This window comes from Balearica regulorum, chromosome Z (assembly GCF_011004875.1).
Source record: "Balearica regulorum gibbericeps isolate bBalReg1 chromosome Z, bBalReg1.pri, whole genome shotgun sequence".
Classification (NCBI taxonomy): Eukaryota; Metazoa; Chordata; class Aves; order Gruiformes; family Gruidae; genus Balearica; species Balearica regulorum.
Window position 1 is genome coordinate 183,179 of NC_046220.1, and position 19,030 is coordinate 202,208.

The window sequence follows — 19,030 nt, forward strand, 5'->3', positions numbered from 1 at the left end:
CTCCCGGCGAAGGGCAGACGGAGGCGCGGCCCGGCGATGCCCGCACCCGGCACGCGATGAGCGCGGAGGCGGAGGTCCCCCAGGCGGAGGACGGCGCCGGCGGCCCGGCGCCCGGCTCGCCCGCCGGCATGGAGCCCGCGATGCCGCCCGCCTCTTCGCGGGCGGTGCCGGGGGGCGGCCTGTTCGGGTGGCTGCGCGGGCGCTGCCTGGGCCGCAGCGCCGCCGTGGACCCGGCGCGGGACACCTTCCGCGCCATGACCGGGCTGTACGCCTCCATCCAGCCCGCCGACTCGGTGTACCTCAGCACCCGCACGCACGGCGCCGTCTTCAACCTCGAGTACTCGCCCGACGGGTAGGGGCCGCGCGTGGCTCCCCGGCTCCCCGCGGGCTGCGCCGAGCCGGCGCTGCCGGCCGTGCCCGGTGACTCCGCTGCCCCGCGGCTGCCTGCCGCCGCTCCTGCCGGCGCCGCGCTGGTCCGCCCGGGCAGAGCGGAGCCCGTGGTGCCTGCGCCGGCACGGCGCCCTGCCTCCCCGCTGCGGACCACCTGGCTCGGCTGCGGGCAGGGTGCTCCGGACTGCAGGAGCCGGGCGCGGCTGTGCGCGCCGCGGAAGTTCCCCCCCGGGTACTGGGAGAAGCTGGTGACCCCCGTCCCTCTCTGCTTAGGGGGCCCCTTTTATAATGACCCGGTATGCTCCGGGCGGGGAGACCGTGAGGGCTGAGGTGGCTCAGCTGGAGGAGCGTCGAGACTCAGCCCGGGAGAGACGGCTTGGGTCGTCAGGCCCAGGCAGGAGGCCTTGGCGCTGTGCGCCTACGCCGCTCCGCCGAGCCTGCCTGCTAACGACCGCACAGCCGTCACGCCGTGAGCCCGTCCGGTGGGTGTTCGCTCCGGGCTAGCGGCTGCGTTGCGGGCAGCACGGATCAGCACGGGTGGAGCGGGAGGGCTCCCCTGGACGGGGTGCGCTGCCCACTGCCCGGCGGCGTGTCCGGCTCTTCTGCGCTCCTTGCAGGAGAAGGGGAGATGATGAACTGAGACCCAGGGTTGAGAGCAGAGTGGCGGAACCGTTTCTTTAACTTGCAAAAGCGTTCATGTCAGATGTCCTCAGAGAGCTAAGTTTCTGTTTGAATTGTGATATTTATTCATTTACAGTTCCATGAATTTTGTGGGTCTGCACTGACAAATGAGTTTAGCGGTGTCCTGCTGTACGCTTGTGTAACAGTGTAGACAAAAGCAAGTGACAGTTGGACTCATTTAGAATGAAAGAAGTCCTGGCACATCAGCTCAACGCAGAGTGAGTTCAGTTCAGAGATACCTGCGTATTTGTATCTTGCAGTATGCTTGTGTGTAAAGTTTTCTTGTCAGAAAGACCTTGTAAGCTAGGGTGGTCTCAACAGTGTTTTTAGTTTTGATAGTCAGAATTTAAATCTTTGCTACCTGTGATGGCTAGTCAGCTTTTCTGTTTTCCATGAGTTTTTGTCAGAACAGAGTTCTGGTTTCCATGAACATGGGAACTCATGATGGTTTTGCCATGGTTGTGCTGTACAGCTAAGTCTCAACTCCTTATTTGTTCCTCTGTTTTTCGAAGAGGACAAACTTAAGCTCCAGAAACTATCAAAGCTATTCTTCAGGTGACTGTTGCTGGAAAGTAATTTCTTTTGTAGATCCCCAGCCAGGTGTGCTTACGTTCCCAAGGCATCGCGTCTTCTCTGCTGTACGTGGTCCAAAGAGACCAGTTGGCGTCACTCTGCTGGCTTAGCCGCGGTGACTAAATTGGAAGAATACCCACATGTGGCTGTTTTGTGCCACTGTAGGAAGTGTCAGCTGCAGTAGCAGTACAAGTGGACTGTGGTTTAAGATTATTTGTACAAGTTTCTGGCAAAAGGTGTAGTTCTGTATTCCTCCTGCCTCCCTTGTGCCTGATGCTTGTGAGACTGCATGGTGAGCTAAACTAGGGACCTTCTCTCCAAAAACAAACCCATCAAAAAGTTTCTCATGTGAAAAGGATGCATCCATGGACCTGTTGTTTTGTGTGGCTGTAGCACTTGGCCTAGCGGACCACAAGTGGTGTTAGGCTTAGGTTGGGACCATGGCACTGAACCTCAGTTGCTTTAATACAAAATGAAACAGCCCAAGTCTTGCTCACTTCTGTGTGATTCTCTGCTGGTTAGGCTGAGCTTAGAACAGTCACACATCTGGCCAGACCCATCCATGCAGTGGAGATTTCTGGTCTTTCTGTAGCCTCTCTCTAGGGAACTGACTGCAGTCAGGGGTGCTGCGTCCCTGTTGCTTGCCCTTCATGTCAGCTTCTGGCTCCTCAAAACACTGTTCTGGGATCTTGCCTTAGGGCTGTGTGTGTGCTGCCAGTTGGGTCTGGCCTACCTGTGGGCAACTGCTCGTTAAGGGCTCACTTTGTGGGCTGAGGATCGCTGGGGCGTGCTGCCGTCTTGCCGTAACACTGCTGTACTGGTAGAGCTGTTGCAGCGTTGGGGGAACTTCTGAGCTTTCCTGGAGGTCAGCTTCGCTAATTTAGCAGGCCAGACTTCACTGTCGCATTGTTGTTCTTAGACCTTTTCACCATACACGAACCCAGTAAATACCAATATCCTAGGAGAGGCTGGTGCAGTTAGACAGCCTGCCCAAGCTGTGGAGAGTTAATGGTTTCTGTGCCTCTTGGGACCCTTGTGAACTCTCTGCAGATGTCTCTTTGGTCTCATTCACAAATAATGTGTATCCTGGACAAGGTCTTTGATTTTATTTTTTTTTTTTTCTCTGAGAAAAGCTGTAAATGGATACATGCAGGTCTTCACGTGGGGAAGAAAAGGTGCTTTTTTTTAAAGGAGGTAACCTCCTTGAAATTGTAGTTCCTGGAAGTTGTTACTGGTTTTGGTGAATTAAGTGAATTAGGTGATACAGTAAGATACTAAATCTTGCTCCAGACTTTTTTGTCCTCAGAGTACTATCAGTAGTGTGGTTTAATGTCTATTGCAAAATTAATCTCAAAAAAACCATGAATAACAATTAGCCATGTTCCCAGCCTGAATCTCTGCTAATGCCCAATTTAGACTGGTGCCAGTTCCTTGCTATTGCTGCCTTTGACCATCACTTCCCTAGCACTACTACTGCATTTAGAAAACAACACCTTTTGTCAGAGAACTCTTTTTCTTTGTAGTTAATAGCATGTGATGTCTGATTGCAATCCCCTGACTTCTTACTATTTTAAAAAGTAAAACTTTTTTAAATCTAAACTTCATAATATAAGCTTTTAGTGAAAAAATGACTCAGTTGCAGAAAGGCTAGATATTTCAAATAAACCTTTGAATCAATCTTATTTCTCCCTTTAGCATTTACTGGCTTCATGCTATTCAGATGTAGAAAAATCCAGGCAGTCCGCAGATTGAGTAGTTGGATTGTTCGGGAAGGGTGCTGTCCTTTAGAGTTTGGTTTAAAAATTCTGCTTCTGAATACAGGAGCATAAAGAATCACCTTTATGCTGCTTTTGGGTGGATGCCAAACTAAATAGCCATCAAAGTCGGTGTTACAGAAGGAGATGAGGAAACTGTACATCTTTGGATTGAAGAAGTCAATGGTTGCACTTCAGCACTTGCTGCCTGTTACAAAGTGACGGTGTAGCTGGGGTAACATCTGTAAGGGTCTTAGAGCAATATTGTCACAGTTGATAAGGGAGGGAGATTGGAGGGGGTTGTTAACCATATGTTGTGATCTTTAATGAGGGTTAATGCAGTGAAGGAGCGTAAAAGGTGGCTTGCCGCTGGTTGGTTCACATGTGTGAGTGGGCTGCCAGCACTTGTTGCAGGCTGTGCTTCCTTTCTCAGTAGAGCCTCTGTCAGACCCTTGCATTTTACAGAGCTCTTCAGCTGATCTGACACCCTGAAAAGCAAACTACGATGTCTCAGAACCCCCTAAAAGGTGTTGCCAGTGAATGGACAGAGGGGGACCATCACAAGGGCACAGTCATGGAAAATCTGCAGTAGAATTTCAGCGTAGATGCCCCTCCACTTACTCTTGGGTGCTGTGGGTTTGTTGTTTTTCTTTTTCCTGCACATTAAGCAAATATCCTCACATGAACAAAACAGCAGGTTTCATGCCAGAGCTTGATTCTTCTCTTTTTCTGAGACAGGAACTACTGAGTTTGTGCACTGCACTGCAGTGATGAGACAAATCACTCTCAAGTAATTTCTAAAAAATCTGATGTGAATGCACTTAACAGTGTGATTTAAATACTGCCATCATTGGATCTATGAAGTACATAGCCATTATAAAACCACCATGTTGCATGTTAGGAAAAAAAAGTTAATTAAAAGGTCATTGGTCTGCACCAGCTGTGCATTAACTACCTCAACAGGCAGTCAGGAGAAGAGTCATGGTTCCTTGAAAAGAAGTTAGAGAAGTTAACTTCTCCATAATAAAACAACATGCTATTTTCTTCTACATTTTTTGTGTCTTAAGTACTTGAGAATAGGCATCTGCAAGAAGGCAATAAAAAAAAATATGAACACTGCTGCAGATTCTGTGCAGTGTAGACAGAAAGCCAAGCTAAGTAATGGTGAAGCTGTGTTTCTGTGAGGATAGGGAATGAAGGTTAGCTGGATGCACACAGGTGTCTTTTTTTTTTTTTAATGAATACAAGTGTTTCTTCCTTGCTTTACTGCCCTGCAGGTCAGTGTTGACTGTTGCTTGTGAACAGACTGAAGTACTGCTTTTTGACCCAATATCTTCAAAGCACATCAAAACTCTCTCTGAAGCTCATGAAGACTGTGTAAATAATATCAGGTAGGTCAGAAGGAGTAAAAGACCTCATTTTTTGTCTTAGCACGAGTGCTTTTCTTTCAACAACATGATGTTTGTGTTATGCACTTTCTTGGGGAGAGTGGGTTTTGTGAGGCTATTAGGCTGCCGTTTGCTTTGTGCTAATTTTCTTCTCTTTGGTATTGGAGGTAGGGGAAGGTTGTAAGGGGGAAGAGGAGGAATCTGAAAGTAGTGGTGGTATATAATGCTGGCAGGTGGTTTTGTTAATGGAGAAGCTGCAGTTTATGGGAAGGGAGGAGTGTTATGATATTACCACCTGTTTTAACTGGCCTTTGGAATGCCCTGAATGTACGCGGTAAATCAGAGCTTAACAACTAGTGTGTGATTTATGTTTGAAGTGCAAGTACAAGACCATAGCAAAATCAGGTATTTGTATGAATAGGGCTGGTATTTTGAATCATAAGAGTAATTGCCATAGTTACATAGAAATTTCCAAAGATTGGGTGCTTTAAATACAGGTACGATATAGAAGAGCTGGAAAAGTGAAATGGCTTCTGCAATTCAACTTAAACTCTGTCCTTATGGTTGAAATCCTTTGCCTGTTTCACAGAATCACAGAATGGTAGGAGTTGGAAGGGACCTCTGGAGATCCTCTAGTCCAACACCCCTGCTAAAGCAGGATCACCTAGAGTGGGTTACACAAGATCATGTCCAGGAGGGTTTTGAGTATCTCCAGAGAAGGAGACTCCAAAACCTCTCTGGTTTTGTCACCCTCAGAGTAAAGAAGTTTGTCCTCATATTGAGATAGACTTCCTGTGTTCCAGTTTGTGCCTGTTGCCCCTTGTCCTGTCACTGGGCACCACTGAGAAGAGTCTGGCCCCTTCCTCTAGACATCCACCCTTTAGATATTGATAAGCATTGATCAGATCCCCTCTCAGTCTTCTCTTCTTCAGGCTAAACAGACCCAGCTCTCTCAGCCTTTCCTCATACAAGAGAAGCTCCAGTCCCCCTAATCATCCTTGTAGCTCTCGGCTGGACTCTCTCCAGTAGTTCCTGTCTTTCTTGAACTGGGGAGCCCAGAACTGGACACAGAACTCCAGATGTGGCCTTACCAGGGCAGAGTAGAGGGGGAAGAGAACCTCCCTTGACCTGTTGGCCACTCTCTTCTTAATGCCCCCCAGGATACCATTGGCCTTCTTGACCATGAGGGCACATTAGTGGCTCATGGAGAGCTTGTTGTAGACCAGGACCGCCACATTCTTCTCTGCAGCACTGCTTCCCAGCAGGTCAACCCCTAACCTGTACTGGTGCTTGGGGTTATTCCTCCCTAAGTGCAGGACCCTACACTTGTCTGTATTGAATTTCGTTTGGTTCCTCTCCGCCCAATTCTCTAGTCTGTCCAGGTCTCGCTGAATGGCAGCGCAGCCTTCTGGTGTGTTGGCCACTCCTCCCAGTTTTGTATTGTCAGCAAATTTGCTGAGAGTACATTCTGTCCCCTCGTCCAGGTCATTGATGATTATGTTGAATGAGACCAGACCAAGCACTGACCCTTGGGTCACACCACTAGCTACAGCCTCCAACTAGACTCTGCGCCACTGATCACAACCCTCTGGGCTCTGCCATTCAGCTAGTGCTCAACCCACCTCACTGTCCACTCATCCAACCCACACCTCCTAAGCTTGCTTACGAGGATGTTATGAGAGATGGTGTCAAAAGCATTGCTGAAGTTGAGGTAGACAACATCCACTGCTCTCCCTTCATCCACCCAGCTGGTCATGCCATCGTAGAAGGTTATCAGATTGGTCAGGCATGATTTCCCCTTGGTGAATCCATGTTGACCACTCCTGATAAACTTCTCCTCCGCATGCTTATTGATAACCCCCAGAATAAGTTGTTCCAGCATCTTTCCAGGGATGGAGGTGAAGCTGACTGGCCTGTAGTTTTCTGGATGCTCCTTCTTGCCCTTTTTGAAGACTGGAGAGATATTGGCTTTCCTCCAGTCCTCAGGCATCTCTCCTGTTTTCCATGACCTTTCAAAGATGATTGAGAGTGGCCTAGCAATAACATCTGCCAGCTCCCTTAGCACTCACAAGTGCATCCCATCAGGGCCCATGATTTGTGGATGTCGAGATTGCCTAGATGTTCTCTAACCCAATCCTCCTCGACCAAGGGAAGGTCTTCCTTTTGCAAGACTTTCTCTCTTACCTCCAGGGTCTGGGTTGCCTGAGGGCTGGCCTTAGGAGTAAAGACTAGAGCAAAGAAGACATTCATTAACTCTACCTTCTCTGTATCTTCCGTCACCAGGGCACCCACCTGCTTCAGCAGCAGGCCCGCGTTTTCCCTATTCTTCCTTTTGCTGCTGATGTATTTGAAAAAAGCCCTTCTTCTGGTCCTTGACGTCCCTTGCCAGTTTTAATTCCAAGTGGGCATTAGCCTTCCTTGTTGCACCCCTACATTCTCTGATTACATCCCTATATTCCTCCCAAGTGGCCACTCCCTTTTTCCACATTTGGCACACTTCCTCCCTTCGAGTTTTTCCAGGAGCTCCTTTCTCAGGATGAAGTGGGAAACAGCAAGTAGAGGAAGCTAAATCATCAGTATTATTGTCATGTAATGTTTTTCCTTTTAAATTCTATTCTTAGTTTTTCTGGGTCTGAGGATAAATTTTCACAGGTGAAGTTACGTCACTTTTTAACCTTGTGGAAAATACAGCAGCCTCTCTTCACTTGGATTCTCAAAGAAAGACAAAAAGAAACCCCAACCCCAAAACCAACTGAAAACCAAAAAACCCAAGAAAACCATAGAAGCAATCTGAGCATTTCCCCTCAGAAGAGCTGAATAAAATGTGAGGTGCCAATGTCTTTACACGTTCTTCAGATATATTGATGTTTTTCACAACCTGCCTGTCCTTTTTAGAAGAGACTGAAGTTTAACATCAGTTGGATGCCTTTTGGAAAAGCTAAGGTAAAAGGTGGGACTAGCTGACACAAATAGAAGAGGAGATGTTGAAAGCATGGTTTTCTATAAGGAAATACAGCTTTTCACATCACACATGCCAGTGGTGGTCCTTTAAACATGCTTAGTTTTTAGGTAAAGCTAGGTGAGAAATAAAGCCATGTTACCAAGATATTGGAAGGCAAGGGCAAACAGGATTTATTTCGATTTTTATACATCCCTAATTCAGTATCTGATCCTTACATTCAAACTGCTTTTGCTAGGGTTTCAAGTGAATTAGTCTGGATCATGTTTTACGAAGAGTGTTCTTTTGCAGGCTACTTGACTGGTTGGCTGTCTCTGTTGCAGTCAGCTGCGCTAGTCTTGAAAATTTATCTCATTCCATGGCTGATGACAGCATTAAAGCTTCCTGCCATTTTTCTCTTATTCAAAGAATCTTCTTTCTTTCCACTTTGGCTGTCTGTGAGGCTTTGTAAGTTCATTCTTGGTCCTTAAATGTCTTTTCTCTGTGTAGTTTGATTTGCATAAAAATACCAGTACTGCCTCCAGGCAGATAACTCTCAGATCTACTGTTAATCACCAGAGTAAGGTCCTTCCTAGAAATGTGTAGTAACTTTCTGCTTTCCTTCAAAATGCTTCTTCAAGTTTTATTTTGTCTTTGTAGGATAGTGGCATCTTTTTTCTGTGTTTTCCTGCATGTCCCCATTTGTTTGTTGTTGCAAACTTAGTTACAAGGAACTTTACTAATCCATGTATTTGAAAATATAGTTCAGCATTACCTGGAGTATTGTTTTTGCTTAATGAGCAGGACTCCAGGCACTATGCTACTGCAGAAATTCCTTGTAATAAGCACCAAAAATAAATTCCACTACTGCTGTGCCCTATACCAGGTACCTCAGAGGTATGTATGAACTGAGAAGCATTTAGTGGTCCTCTTCCAGTAGTCTCCCAGTCACTAGGGATTTGTGTGTTATCATCTGAAGCAGACATTTTTTTCCAACTCAATTTGGTAAGGTTTTGAGCTTACTTAAAACTCTCCAATAGCAGAGCTCCATAGCACAAATGCGTTTCAAGGAGTACTTAATAGTGTTTTTAAAACTTGCTAGATTAGTTTGAAGCCCTCTAGTTTGGTTTTTTTTTCCGAAGTAGGAAGACAAGGAACAATTAATGTCTATTTACTTTCTCCATATCAGTCAGTTTTGTATGGCTGAGTCATACACACCTTCAATAAGCTGCTTTTCAAGTGAATCCTAGTCTACTTGATTATTCCCTGTATGAAAGCTCTTCAATACCGTTTGTATCTCCCTGTCTATCTGCTTGTGGCGGGTGAAGCAGGGTTGTGTGTAGCACCCAAGATAAAGGCAAATGATTGATTTATACAGGCAAGAGGTGTACTCTGTTTTAATTTTGTCCTGAAAGTCTGAAATGTTGGATTCTTCTTGTTGTAGTCGGTTATTTTTCATTGGAGTTGTTGCTATTTTTACATGGTTCTAAGTCCAAACAATAAAATGCTGTTTCTAGGGGTAACCTATCACATGTCTCTGTGTAGATCGTTCTTGCCTTACTATTCATGTGGAACTACTTCTCGTGGTTTTTGGATAGGTTTTATTTTCCTTTTTATGTCAGGTACAGCTTTTTTTTTTTTTTCCCAAGTGCCTTCATCAGGCACAAATTCCAAATGTAAAGCTGTATGCTTTGTCCTTCTAAAAGTAAGAGTATGCACAAATTGCAGTGCGAATGGAGTATGATAAACTTTGATCTGTGTAATGCACACTAAATAATTTTATTCAGTGATTTTTCTCAGTGAACCAAATAATTTGTCTAAGTACGCTTTCAAACACAGTCTTGTCTTCACTTGGTGTTTTTGATGTCTTGCATTTGCTTCAGTAACCTCTAGACTCAATTTATTCAATTTATTACCTAGCTATGCCTTTTATCTCCTTCTGTCTGATGGAGTGTTTTTACATTGGATATTCTTCTTTCCTTCTGTAATCACTTGAAGGTGGTCAAGCTGCCTTGTACTACCTCAGGCAGGAGTGATATATACATTGAATTTTGGCTGAAGACTAGATATTATCATGATAAAGAATTACCACCTGAACAGGCTAAGTACTTCACCTGATCAGTGTAGTAATCCAACTAGTATGTCCCATATTCTTTTCTACTTTCTCATCTTCTCCCAATATGTCATTAGTGACAAGTCTGTAATTTGTTAAGAAAGCAGGAACTCCAGACCCGCTAAGCATATGGAGCACTTATGCATGGGATACAGATTCACTGCTGCATAAAAGTGTACTGTAGAACTGCAGGTCTGTAAATACCTTGTGAAATGCAGAGCAGTAGGCTTGCTCTTCTTGCAGTAGTTTGAGTTAAACAGAATTTCATGTTATATTGTGATTCAAACTCAAATCCTTAAATGCAAGTCTCTATTGAAGGAGCCCATAAATTTGGGTAGACTGTGCCACCTGTGCAGCTGCTCCTTCTAAAGATGATCTGAAATTCTCATCCTAAACAGTGCTCTGCACTTGCACTTTGATATGCGTACCTGCTTTTGTGCGTTTGAAAAGCCCAACTTCATGTGCCTGCTTCAAACACGTGAACTGTACTGTGGGGAAAGGAAAGGCAGAAATGTGGGAGCAAAAGCCCCTTTCTTTTTGATGGAGACTGTTGACCTCTCCAGGTGATACAGAGCCTTCCTGGATGCAGGAGTCTGCATGGCTCCTTCTGGCTCTGCAGATGCAGCAAGCAGTGCTCCTGGGGCATTGCGGAGCTGGATAGGCTCCAAAGCAGAAGATGAAATTAGGGGTCTAGGGAAATACGCAAACAGTGGCAGTGGTCAGATTTAAATCTAATACATGTTTCTAACGTAGCGATACCATGTGTAGTGTAAGCCATGCGGTTACTAAAGCAAGCCACACATAGGACAGTTAATCCACTGGATTTGAGTGCAGGGAGTTTGTCTTCAGTGGGGAAGAGAGGAAGATTTACAGAACAGTAGGGGAAGAACGAGGGTGGATATGTGGGTAGAAATGCAGAGAGTAAAGGAGAGCATGGGTTTAATTAATCATGATCTGATAGGATCTTGTGTAGTCTGAAGTGAAGGTAGAATGGCTCTGTCTTCTGGTGCTGTCTCTCCGTAGTAGTGAAAGGATCTGACAAAAATGGGGAAGATGAAAGGCATAAATTACTAAAAATCTAGGCTAGCAGACCTCTGTTGCAGGGACTGCCAGACCAGTGAATGGGAATATCTTGCCAGATGTCTAAAAGCTGACCAGTCCTACGATGTTTGTGTCTTATACAGACTTGTTAAGTTTAAAGCTGAGTATTGCTTAGGTGGGTAACTGATTTAGTTACCGCAGGGATTCTGTGTGAACATTTTTTCCGCTGGTCTTTTGGCAGTTGTGTGATTGTTACATGATACATTTAAAAAAAAAAAAAACCACAACCAAAAACAAACAAACAAAAAACCCGCACAAACTTCTGCTATGGTTCTGTGGGTTTACTAGTTTGCTACTGCAGATGTACTACTGGTTCATATCCCAACAGCACTGTTTTTTAATGTTTTTTATTTCTCTTAGCTTACATTCCTGCTTAAGAATATTTAAATTAGAAAAGGCACTAAGCAGCCACAGTATTTCTCTCCCACTTACAGGTTTCTAGATAATCGATTGTTTGCGACTTGTTCTGATGACACTACAATAGCACTTTGGGATTTGAGAAAGCTGAACACAAAAGTGTGCACTTTACATGGTCACACCAGCTGGGTTAAGAACATCGAGTATGATACCAATACGAGATTACTAGTAACATCAGGGTTTGATGGAAATGTGATCATCTGGGACACAAACAGGTATGTGGCTGTGTTCATGCTGTTATGTTTCTAGAACACACAAGAATAGGGTTCTTCTGTACAAGGTAGAAAACCTGCTTCCTTGAATGGTGCTGTAATGCATTCTTAAATAGTCATTAGTTTATAGCCCTTACCAAGAACTTGCACCACCTTTATATGGTAGTTGTCCAGTAGCTAAAAAGAGAGCTTTTCTTGCTGACATGCCAAAATGTAGTTCTTCCTTTTTGAAAAAGTTCTGGCTTTATTGCTGTGATAGTATAAAAATGTGACTTCTGACATTTCATTAAAATCTGATTTAAATAGGATAAAGGCAATACTCAAAGTTTTTGAATGAACAAGGATGCTTAGCACATCTTGGGCTCTTCTGGACATTATTAGGGACTTGAGTCAAAGCTAATTGCAGCCCTTTTCTTGTGGTTTTTTTGCTGTCCAGGTGCACAGAAGATGGTTGTCCCCACAAGAAGTTTTTTCACACTCGTTTTCTTATGCGAATGAGGCTGACACCAGACTGTTCCAAAATGTTGATCTCAACCTCTTCTGGATATCTTCTTATTTTGCATGACCTTGACCTAAACAAATCTTTAGAGGTTGGCAGCTATCCAATTTTAAGAGCTAGGAGGACTACATCAAGTTCAGGTGAATGATTGCGGAAAAGTCTGTGGCAGCTTCTGTGTTAGAAGTGTTTTATGGGATACTCAGGTAGCAAAAGAAAGCAAAAGTGGAGTTGGAAGGATTCTGCTGAGGAACTCTTTGGCACAGTAGCTGCTCTGTTGTTCAGGGGTCACACATCTGTAGTGTTGAGTGGTATGTTGTGACTCGGGTGAAGTGTCTAGGATAATTTTTGGTCTCAAGACTTCAGCACTACAGGATATAGTAGTGCCTGTGGAATTTTGTCACGTTGAGCTGGCAGTCTGTATATTTATCTAGTCTATTTTTAGACTATAAACTGAGCTTTGAAAAGTGTTTTTTTAACAAGATGCTTTACCCTTACCATTTCCTTAACATTTCTAAGGGGGGTTAAATGAGGGACATGCATAGTAAGTGGGCTGTGCTTAGCTGTTATGTTCACATGGCTGATGCTGTTTGCAGACGTAACGTCATCGGGTTCGTCATCGGGTTCGTCATCGGGTTCGTCATCGGGTCTGTCTGGTCCTCGAGCTGTTGGTTCACCATGTCACCAGAATGATTCAGGTCCACTGCCTGAGAAACACATGTCACGGTCCTCCCAGCGAGAAGGTAGGAGAACATTAAAAAATAATAATAAAAAAAATCATGGACTTTGAGTCATTGTATCCAGAAGAGGCCTGAGTATAACAGTGACAAAACAGTGTGTTTTTGTCTCTGTGACTTTTAAAAGAATAGCATTGCTATGACTTCTATTAAACCAATGAAATATCATTGCACTCCAAAGTCTGGAGATCTAATCAGTTTTTTCTCAAGAAATCTGATAACAGCAACAAGATCTTTATTTAATGTTAGTACATTATTGCTGTTATGTAGAGGTGCTCCCTTTTCTTTGTGTTTTTTCCTCAAAGTTTGTGTGAATGGGCTTTAGGGGAAAAAAGAAAACAGAACACAGCTATGTTTTGCTTTTTGTTTTCCTTAATGATGGGAATATGTTATTTGTAGTTTCTCCATGAGGAGTCAATAGCATGGAAAAAGAGTATGCACACTGGTCTTAAATGTGGACAGTGTGTTTTGTGAAGTTCTAATTACAAATCAAGTCATACCTAACTATAGAGCTATGAAAACTGATGATCCTGTGATTAGCAGGCTTCCTCTGAATTTAGGATACACTTTCAGAAAGTTAGTGTGAACCTGGCAAATTGGTAAATACTTCGTGAATCACATACAATTTAAAATGTGTGATGTTAAGTTTTAACTACTCATGGTTGTGAGATGCTCAAGCATACCTACAAGAGGAGGCTTATGTGGATGCATGATTCACCTGTGAAAAGCTTTTTTAGGGGGAGAAGGGAGGCAAGTTGCATACAGGTGAGCAGACTTCCGATAGGACATCATAAAAGTTTGAGAAGAACTTGTTCTTACAAAAAACTCCCACTCTTTAGACTTTGTTTTAATCATAATGAAGAACGTATGTGTGGAAAGTTAACTTTAACTTAGTTCACAATATCAGACCTCGGAAGGCTAATTTCAGAAAAGAAGCTGTTTGAAATCAGGACTGAGCCCACTGGTACTAGCTTCAGTTGTTTGTATAACCTCTCTTTTCATTTATCCTTCATAAAGGTGCAATCTTTTCTAGCAGTCAGATGCAAGTGTCACATGTTTGACCTAGTTTCAGCAGTGGACTGATGTGAGAGGCAAAGATCAATCTAGAGACTTCCTTGAGACTTACACTAGACTTCCTCTTTTAGGTGGATCACCTAGAAATAGTTTGGAGGTCTTAACACCAGAGGTTCCTGGAGAAAGAGATCGAGGCAATTGCATTACATCACTACAGCTACATCCAAAAGGGTGGGCTACGCTTCTTCGGTGCTCAAGTAATACAGATGACCAGGAGGTAAAACAAATATGTTTTTTTAAAAAGACATTGAGTAAGATGTATCAATCATACAACTATATTGAAATTTCCTTATTTGGGGTAAATTTGCATTTGAATAAATTAGTCAGCTATTTCTGCTTACAGATCCATTACTTGTACATCAAGATTATGAATTTTTTTTTTAATGATCTCATATGACTGTATCCTGCTTTCAGTACTCCTGCTCCCCAGCTTTTTCACAGAATACATTTTATAGTTCATGACTCTGTTAAAAGTTTTCAGACAGTAGTTGTGCTGTCAAATACAAGACTTAAAAATATGTACCTGCCAAAATACAGGAGGTGTGAACTTGGAATAGCCAGGATTAGAGAGTTGTGTACTGGTGAACATTGTTTAAGTTGAGCAGAGAAGCTCCTCAGAATCCTCAAGTGCCTTCGGAATGTTTCCTACCTCCATTGGTAGTCCAGGGACAAATGCTCCTGCTGTGCTGATGAATGCTTTCCAGAGGCTGCTCCTACACTGCTCTGAAAAAACGTCATGGTGTATTTCTGCATCTGCTTAAAACTGCCACACCATAGATCTGCCATCTGATTGTGGTGGGTTGACCCCACACCAAAATCAATGTAACATCATCACAACACCAAACAAAAGTGGACAATTCACACACAGAATCCACCTCTCGTCCCTTCACCACTGTTTCACTCTCTAGCTGTGTTCAGTCCATGTTTTGCCTGTTACCTCTTCCAATTACAATCCTTATCTCGATTTTCTCGAGCCCCATGTTGGGCGCCAAAAAAAAAGACTGTGGTGGGTTGACCCTGGCTGAGGGCCAGGTGCCCACCAGAGCCGCTCTATCACTCCCCTCGTTCACCAGATGGGAGAAAAAGTGCAACAAAAAGCTTATGGGTCGAGATAAAGACAGGGAGAGATCACTTGCTAATTATCATCACGAGCAAAACAGACTGAACTGAGAGAGGGAATTCATCTAATTTATTACTAAGCAAAACAGAGTAGAGGAATGAGAAATAAAATCAAGTCTTAAAACACCTGCTCCCACCCCTCTTCCCAGGCTCAACTTTACTCCCGGCTTCAACCTCCGCCCCCCCTCAGCAGCACAGGGGGACGGGGAGTGGGGGTTACGGTCAGTTCATCACACGGTGTTTCTGCCGCTTCTTCATCCTCAGGGGGAGGACTCCTCTCATCGTTCCCCTGCTCCAGCATGGAGTGTCTCTCACAGGAGACAGTCCTTCATGAACTGCTCCAGCGTGGTCTCTTCCGTGGGGTGCAGACCTTCAGGAGCAAACTGCTCCTGCATGGGGTCCCCCACGGGGTCACAAGTCCTGCCAGCAAACCTGCTCTGGCGTGGGCTCCTCTCTCCACGGGTCCACAGGTCCTGCCAGGAGCTTGCTCCAGCGTGGGCTTCCCATGTGGTCACAGCCTCCTTCAGGTGTCTCCACCTGCTCTGGCGTGGGGTCCTCCATGGGCTGCAGGTGGAATCTCTACACCCCCTCATCCTCCCTCCATGGGCTGCAGGGGGACAGCCTGCTTCACCATGGTCTTCACCGCGGGCTGCAGGGGAATCTCTGCTCTGGCGCCTGGAGCACCTCCTGCCCCTCCTTCTGCACTGACCTGGGTGTCTGCAGAGTTTCTTACATCTTCTCACTCCTCTCTCCGGCTGCAAAAGCTCTCTCTAACTGGTTTTTTTTTTCCTTCTTAAATATGTTATCCCAGCGGCGCTGATTGGTTTGGCCTTGGCCAGCGGCGGGTCCGTCTTGGAGCCGGCTGGCATTGGCTCTGTCAGACACAGGGGAAGCTTCTGGCAGCTTCTCACAGAAGCCACCCCTGTACCCCCACCACTACCAAAACCTTGCCACACAAACCCAACACACTGATGAACTCCAGTGATGTTTATGTAACGTCAAAATGCCTTGGTCTGAACTCTCTTCCTAAAACTCAAGTGAAATATAAAGGGGGTATCAATGATCTTCCTGGCAGAATCCATTTCAGGTCTACTTGAAGTACTAAGTCATAAGACCAGCTACAGCTCATCTGCAACTTGCAGATTCCACTCCCCTAAATACTGCTTTAAAAACTAATGGGAGACTTTAAGGCCAGTGTTGGATTATGTTTCCCCAGATTGTGTTTGTGAAGTGTCACATAATAGCTGCTATATTGCACTGGGACCCTGTTTTAAGACAAACAAGCAGTCTGTAAAGCACTCAGAAATAATGAAAAAACTTCTTCATGGGCTGTGTACAAAAAGCAAGAGCCTGCAGATTGTGTTTGGGACCACCTGCTATTGAAGAACTAACTTTGAGGGTAACTCCACTTACAACTTAAAAGCCAGCTAGAGCCTTCAGAACAGCTGGATTCCACCAGATGGTCCTCTTGCAAACACCTTTTTTTCCCTAGGGTTATTTCAAAATTATTACTGTGACAGTTGTGCAGACCACTCTGTTTTCAAGATGGGTTTTATATTTGTTTCCCAAAACTACAAAGAATCCTTTCAATACTTGACCAATAATAAACAGTTTAGTTAATTTGATAGCTGATGTAAATTGGGGTTGGTTTCATCTTGGGTTTGTTTGGTTTTTCGGTTTTGTTGTGGGTTTTTTTTATTTGGGTGTTCTGGGGAGGATTGGGGGTTTTGGGGTTTGGTTTTTTTTGTGTAAGAAAGTTACTCTTTGTAATGATAACCTCTTACAGGTGTGTAGAGGACTGAATGGAAGCTTAGCAGATTTGTTATAAATTTTAATGCTGGTTCTGTAAACTTACAATCAAACCGCTATACAACACCGTATTTTTTGAAAATGCAACTATTATATTGGGTTAGTTGATACTGACAATTGACCTAGTTATAATTTCCCGTACTCCCAGTGTCTGCCTTACTCTCTTCTATTAATATTCATTAGTATTGTTCTGTTTGTGTTTATTTCAGTAGAATATATGGAACTAGAACTAAGAACACTTCTTTAGTCTTGTGGCTGAAACTGGCTCTTTCACCATGGTATCAACTTTGTCAAAGAGCTGTTTTTGTATTTGGTTTGAGATTACATAATTAGATTACATGTTAAAATTCCTTGGGTGTCACAAGTAATGAGCTGTCTATAGAGCTGTTCATAACATTCCTTCAAAAATCTATTTCCCTCTTGTTTCAAGATTTCTTTCCTTTTAAAGTTAAGAGCACAAAATGTGAATGGTCAATTGTAAATTACAGTAGGCTGAGTTCTACTTCATTGTAGATTTCATCTAAATGTTTACTAAATTAGAGCAGATGCCTAACCAAAGGATTAGGCTTCACTCTTTCCAGATAAAAAAATAGATTTAAGAGATTATATCTAGCATCCATTTAATTTAAAAAGCACCTTTGATGCTAGACAGCTGTTTTGCTTAGTTCAAAGTGGAGGAGATGCCAAGGTGCTGGCCTGTTTTCAGTGCGTCATAGTAGATGCTTAATCGAAGAGTAGATAGGCAAGAGCATTGGTTGTTTCTGTGTTACTTGACGTGCAGTGGGAGGGAATTGAGTATTTGCAGTGCTTTGCTTTTCTTTCAATGTTCCTTTTTCTTCCTCTTCTTTTAGTGGACTTGTGTCTATGAATTCCAGGAAGGAGCCCCTGTGCGCCCTGTCTCGCCTCGTTGTTCCCTGCGATTGACTCATTGCATTGAAGAAGCCAACGTGGGCCGGGGTTACATCAAAGAACTTTGTTTCAGTCCCGATGGCCGGATGATTTCATCCCCGCATGGCTTTGGGATCCGCTTGTTGGGGTTTGATGCATACTGCAGTGAACTTGTTGACTGTTTGCCCAAAGAAGCCAGTCCCCTGAAAGAAATCCGTTCCCTCTACTCTCACAATGATGTGGTACTGACAACCAAGTTTTCTCCAACACACTGTCAGATTGCCTCGGGGTGCCTTAGTGGACGTGTTTCTCTGTATCAGCCAAAGTTCTAGGCACATCTTGCATCAACAGGACCTTCAGATGTTTGTGGTTTTTACTTCAGTTTAGTTGAAGTGCATTCTTTCTGAAATACCTAAATCCAGATATGGTCATAGTTACTATGATCCATGAACACAACAGTGGAACGAGCACTGTATGCGTTCTCATACTGCATCCACAAGTCCGCTTCTGTGCGCTGTGTTTTCAGCCTTCCAAGCAGACCTCTGATCCTGCTGATCCTGTGCCATTGAGTCCTTGTTCTGGTTTGTTTGTACCATGATACTTGTTGATAATTTCCTTCAGAGCAACTTGAAGTAGGCTGTTTGAAACAAATGTAGAGGGGGCAAGGGTAGCAGTTCAGCCAAAACTCGCCCAGGCTCCCCGGGTACAGCACCCCCTTGTTCCAAAGGAGCTGGACTTCGTCACATATACTTTGTTGCCCTTTTCTGTTGCTGAAACTACTATATGGTGATTATTAGATAATGAGCTGCTTTTCTACGTAACTAACACAATTAGTTACTGCACAAAAAGAAAAGATTTTGTTTGCATTTATGTATTAATTTGATTGATTGTGATTGGCTAGAAAAATGAGTCACCTTTCTGTAATGTTTTGCTGCAGTTAAAACATTTGGTTTTCTGTGATTGTATATATTGTGTTTATTGCCAGAAGTAAGAGGTTCTGGACGGAGATGTAGCTGCATTCTTCCCCTCAGAGAATTTAGTAGGAAAATACTGGGGCAGGGAAGTAGGGGTTGAATGGGTGAAGACCCTGCCCTGTAACCACTGCAGACAAACTGGAAGTTTTGTAGAACGGAGGTGTCCTTGGTTGGCCTGTTTTGGGGAACTTTAACTCCCTGGCTGCCATGGTTTCTGTTGTAGGGAGTTTTCCACATCAGTAACATAAACCTTCATCCCATGTGTGAAACTTAACACTGCAGAATTTTCTGCTGATGTGAAGCCTATGTCCCTCCTGACTGTTCTTCCACACCTTACCTGCACCGTTACTGTGAGAGGAACTTGTC

General features: G+C 44.1%; 1 protein-coding gene across 1 annotated transcript; it reads left to right on the forward strand.

Moving 5' to 3' along the window:
* The first annotated feature begins 9 nt into the window (after positions 1-9).
* Positions 10-18,651, forward strand: DCAF10 (DDB1 and CUL4 associated factor 10). The gene is made up of 7 exons (XM_075739524.1): positions 10-352; positions 4,676-4,789; positions 11,373-11,570; positions 12,004-12,206; positions 12,660-12,806; positions 13,946-14,091; positions 17,654-18,651. Exons 1-7 carry the CDS (start codon positions 57-59, stop codon positions 18,020-18,022), a joined length of 1,473 nt encoding a protein of 490 aa, XP_075595639.1. The 5' UTR covers positions 10-56; the 3' UTR covers positions 18,023-18,651.
* Positions 18,652-19,030: the final 379 nt, after the last annotated feature.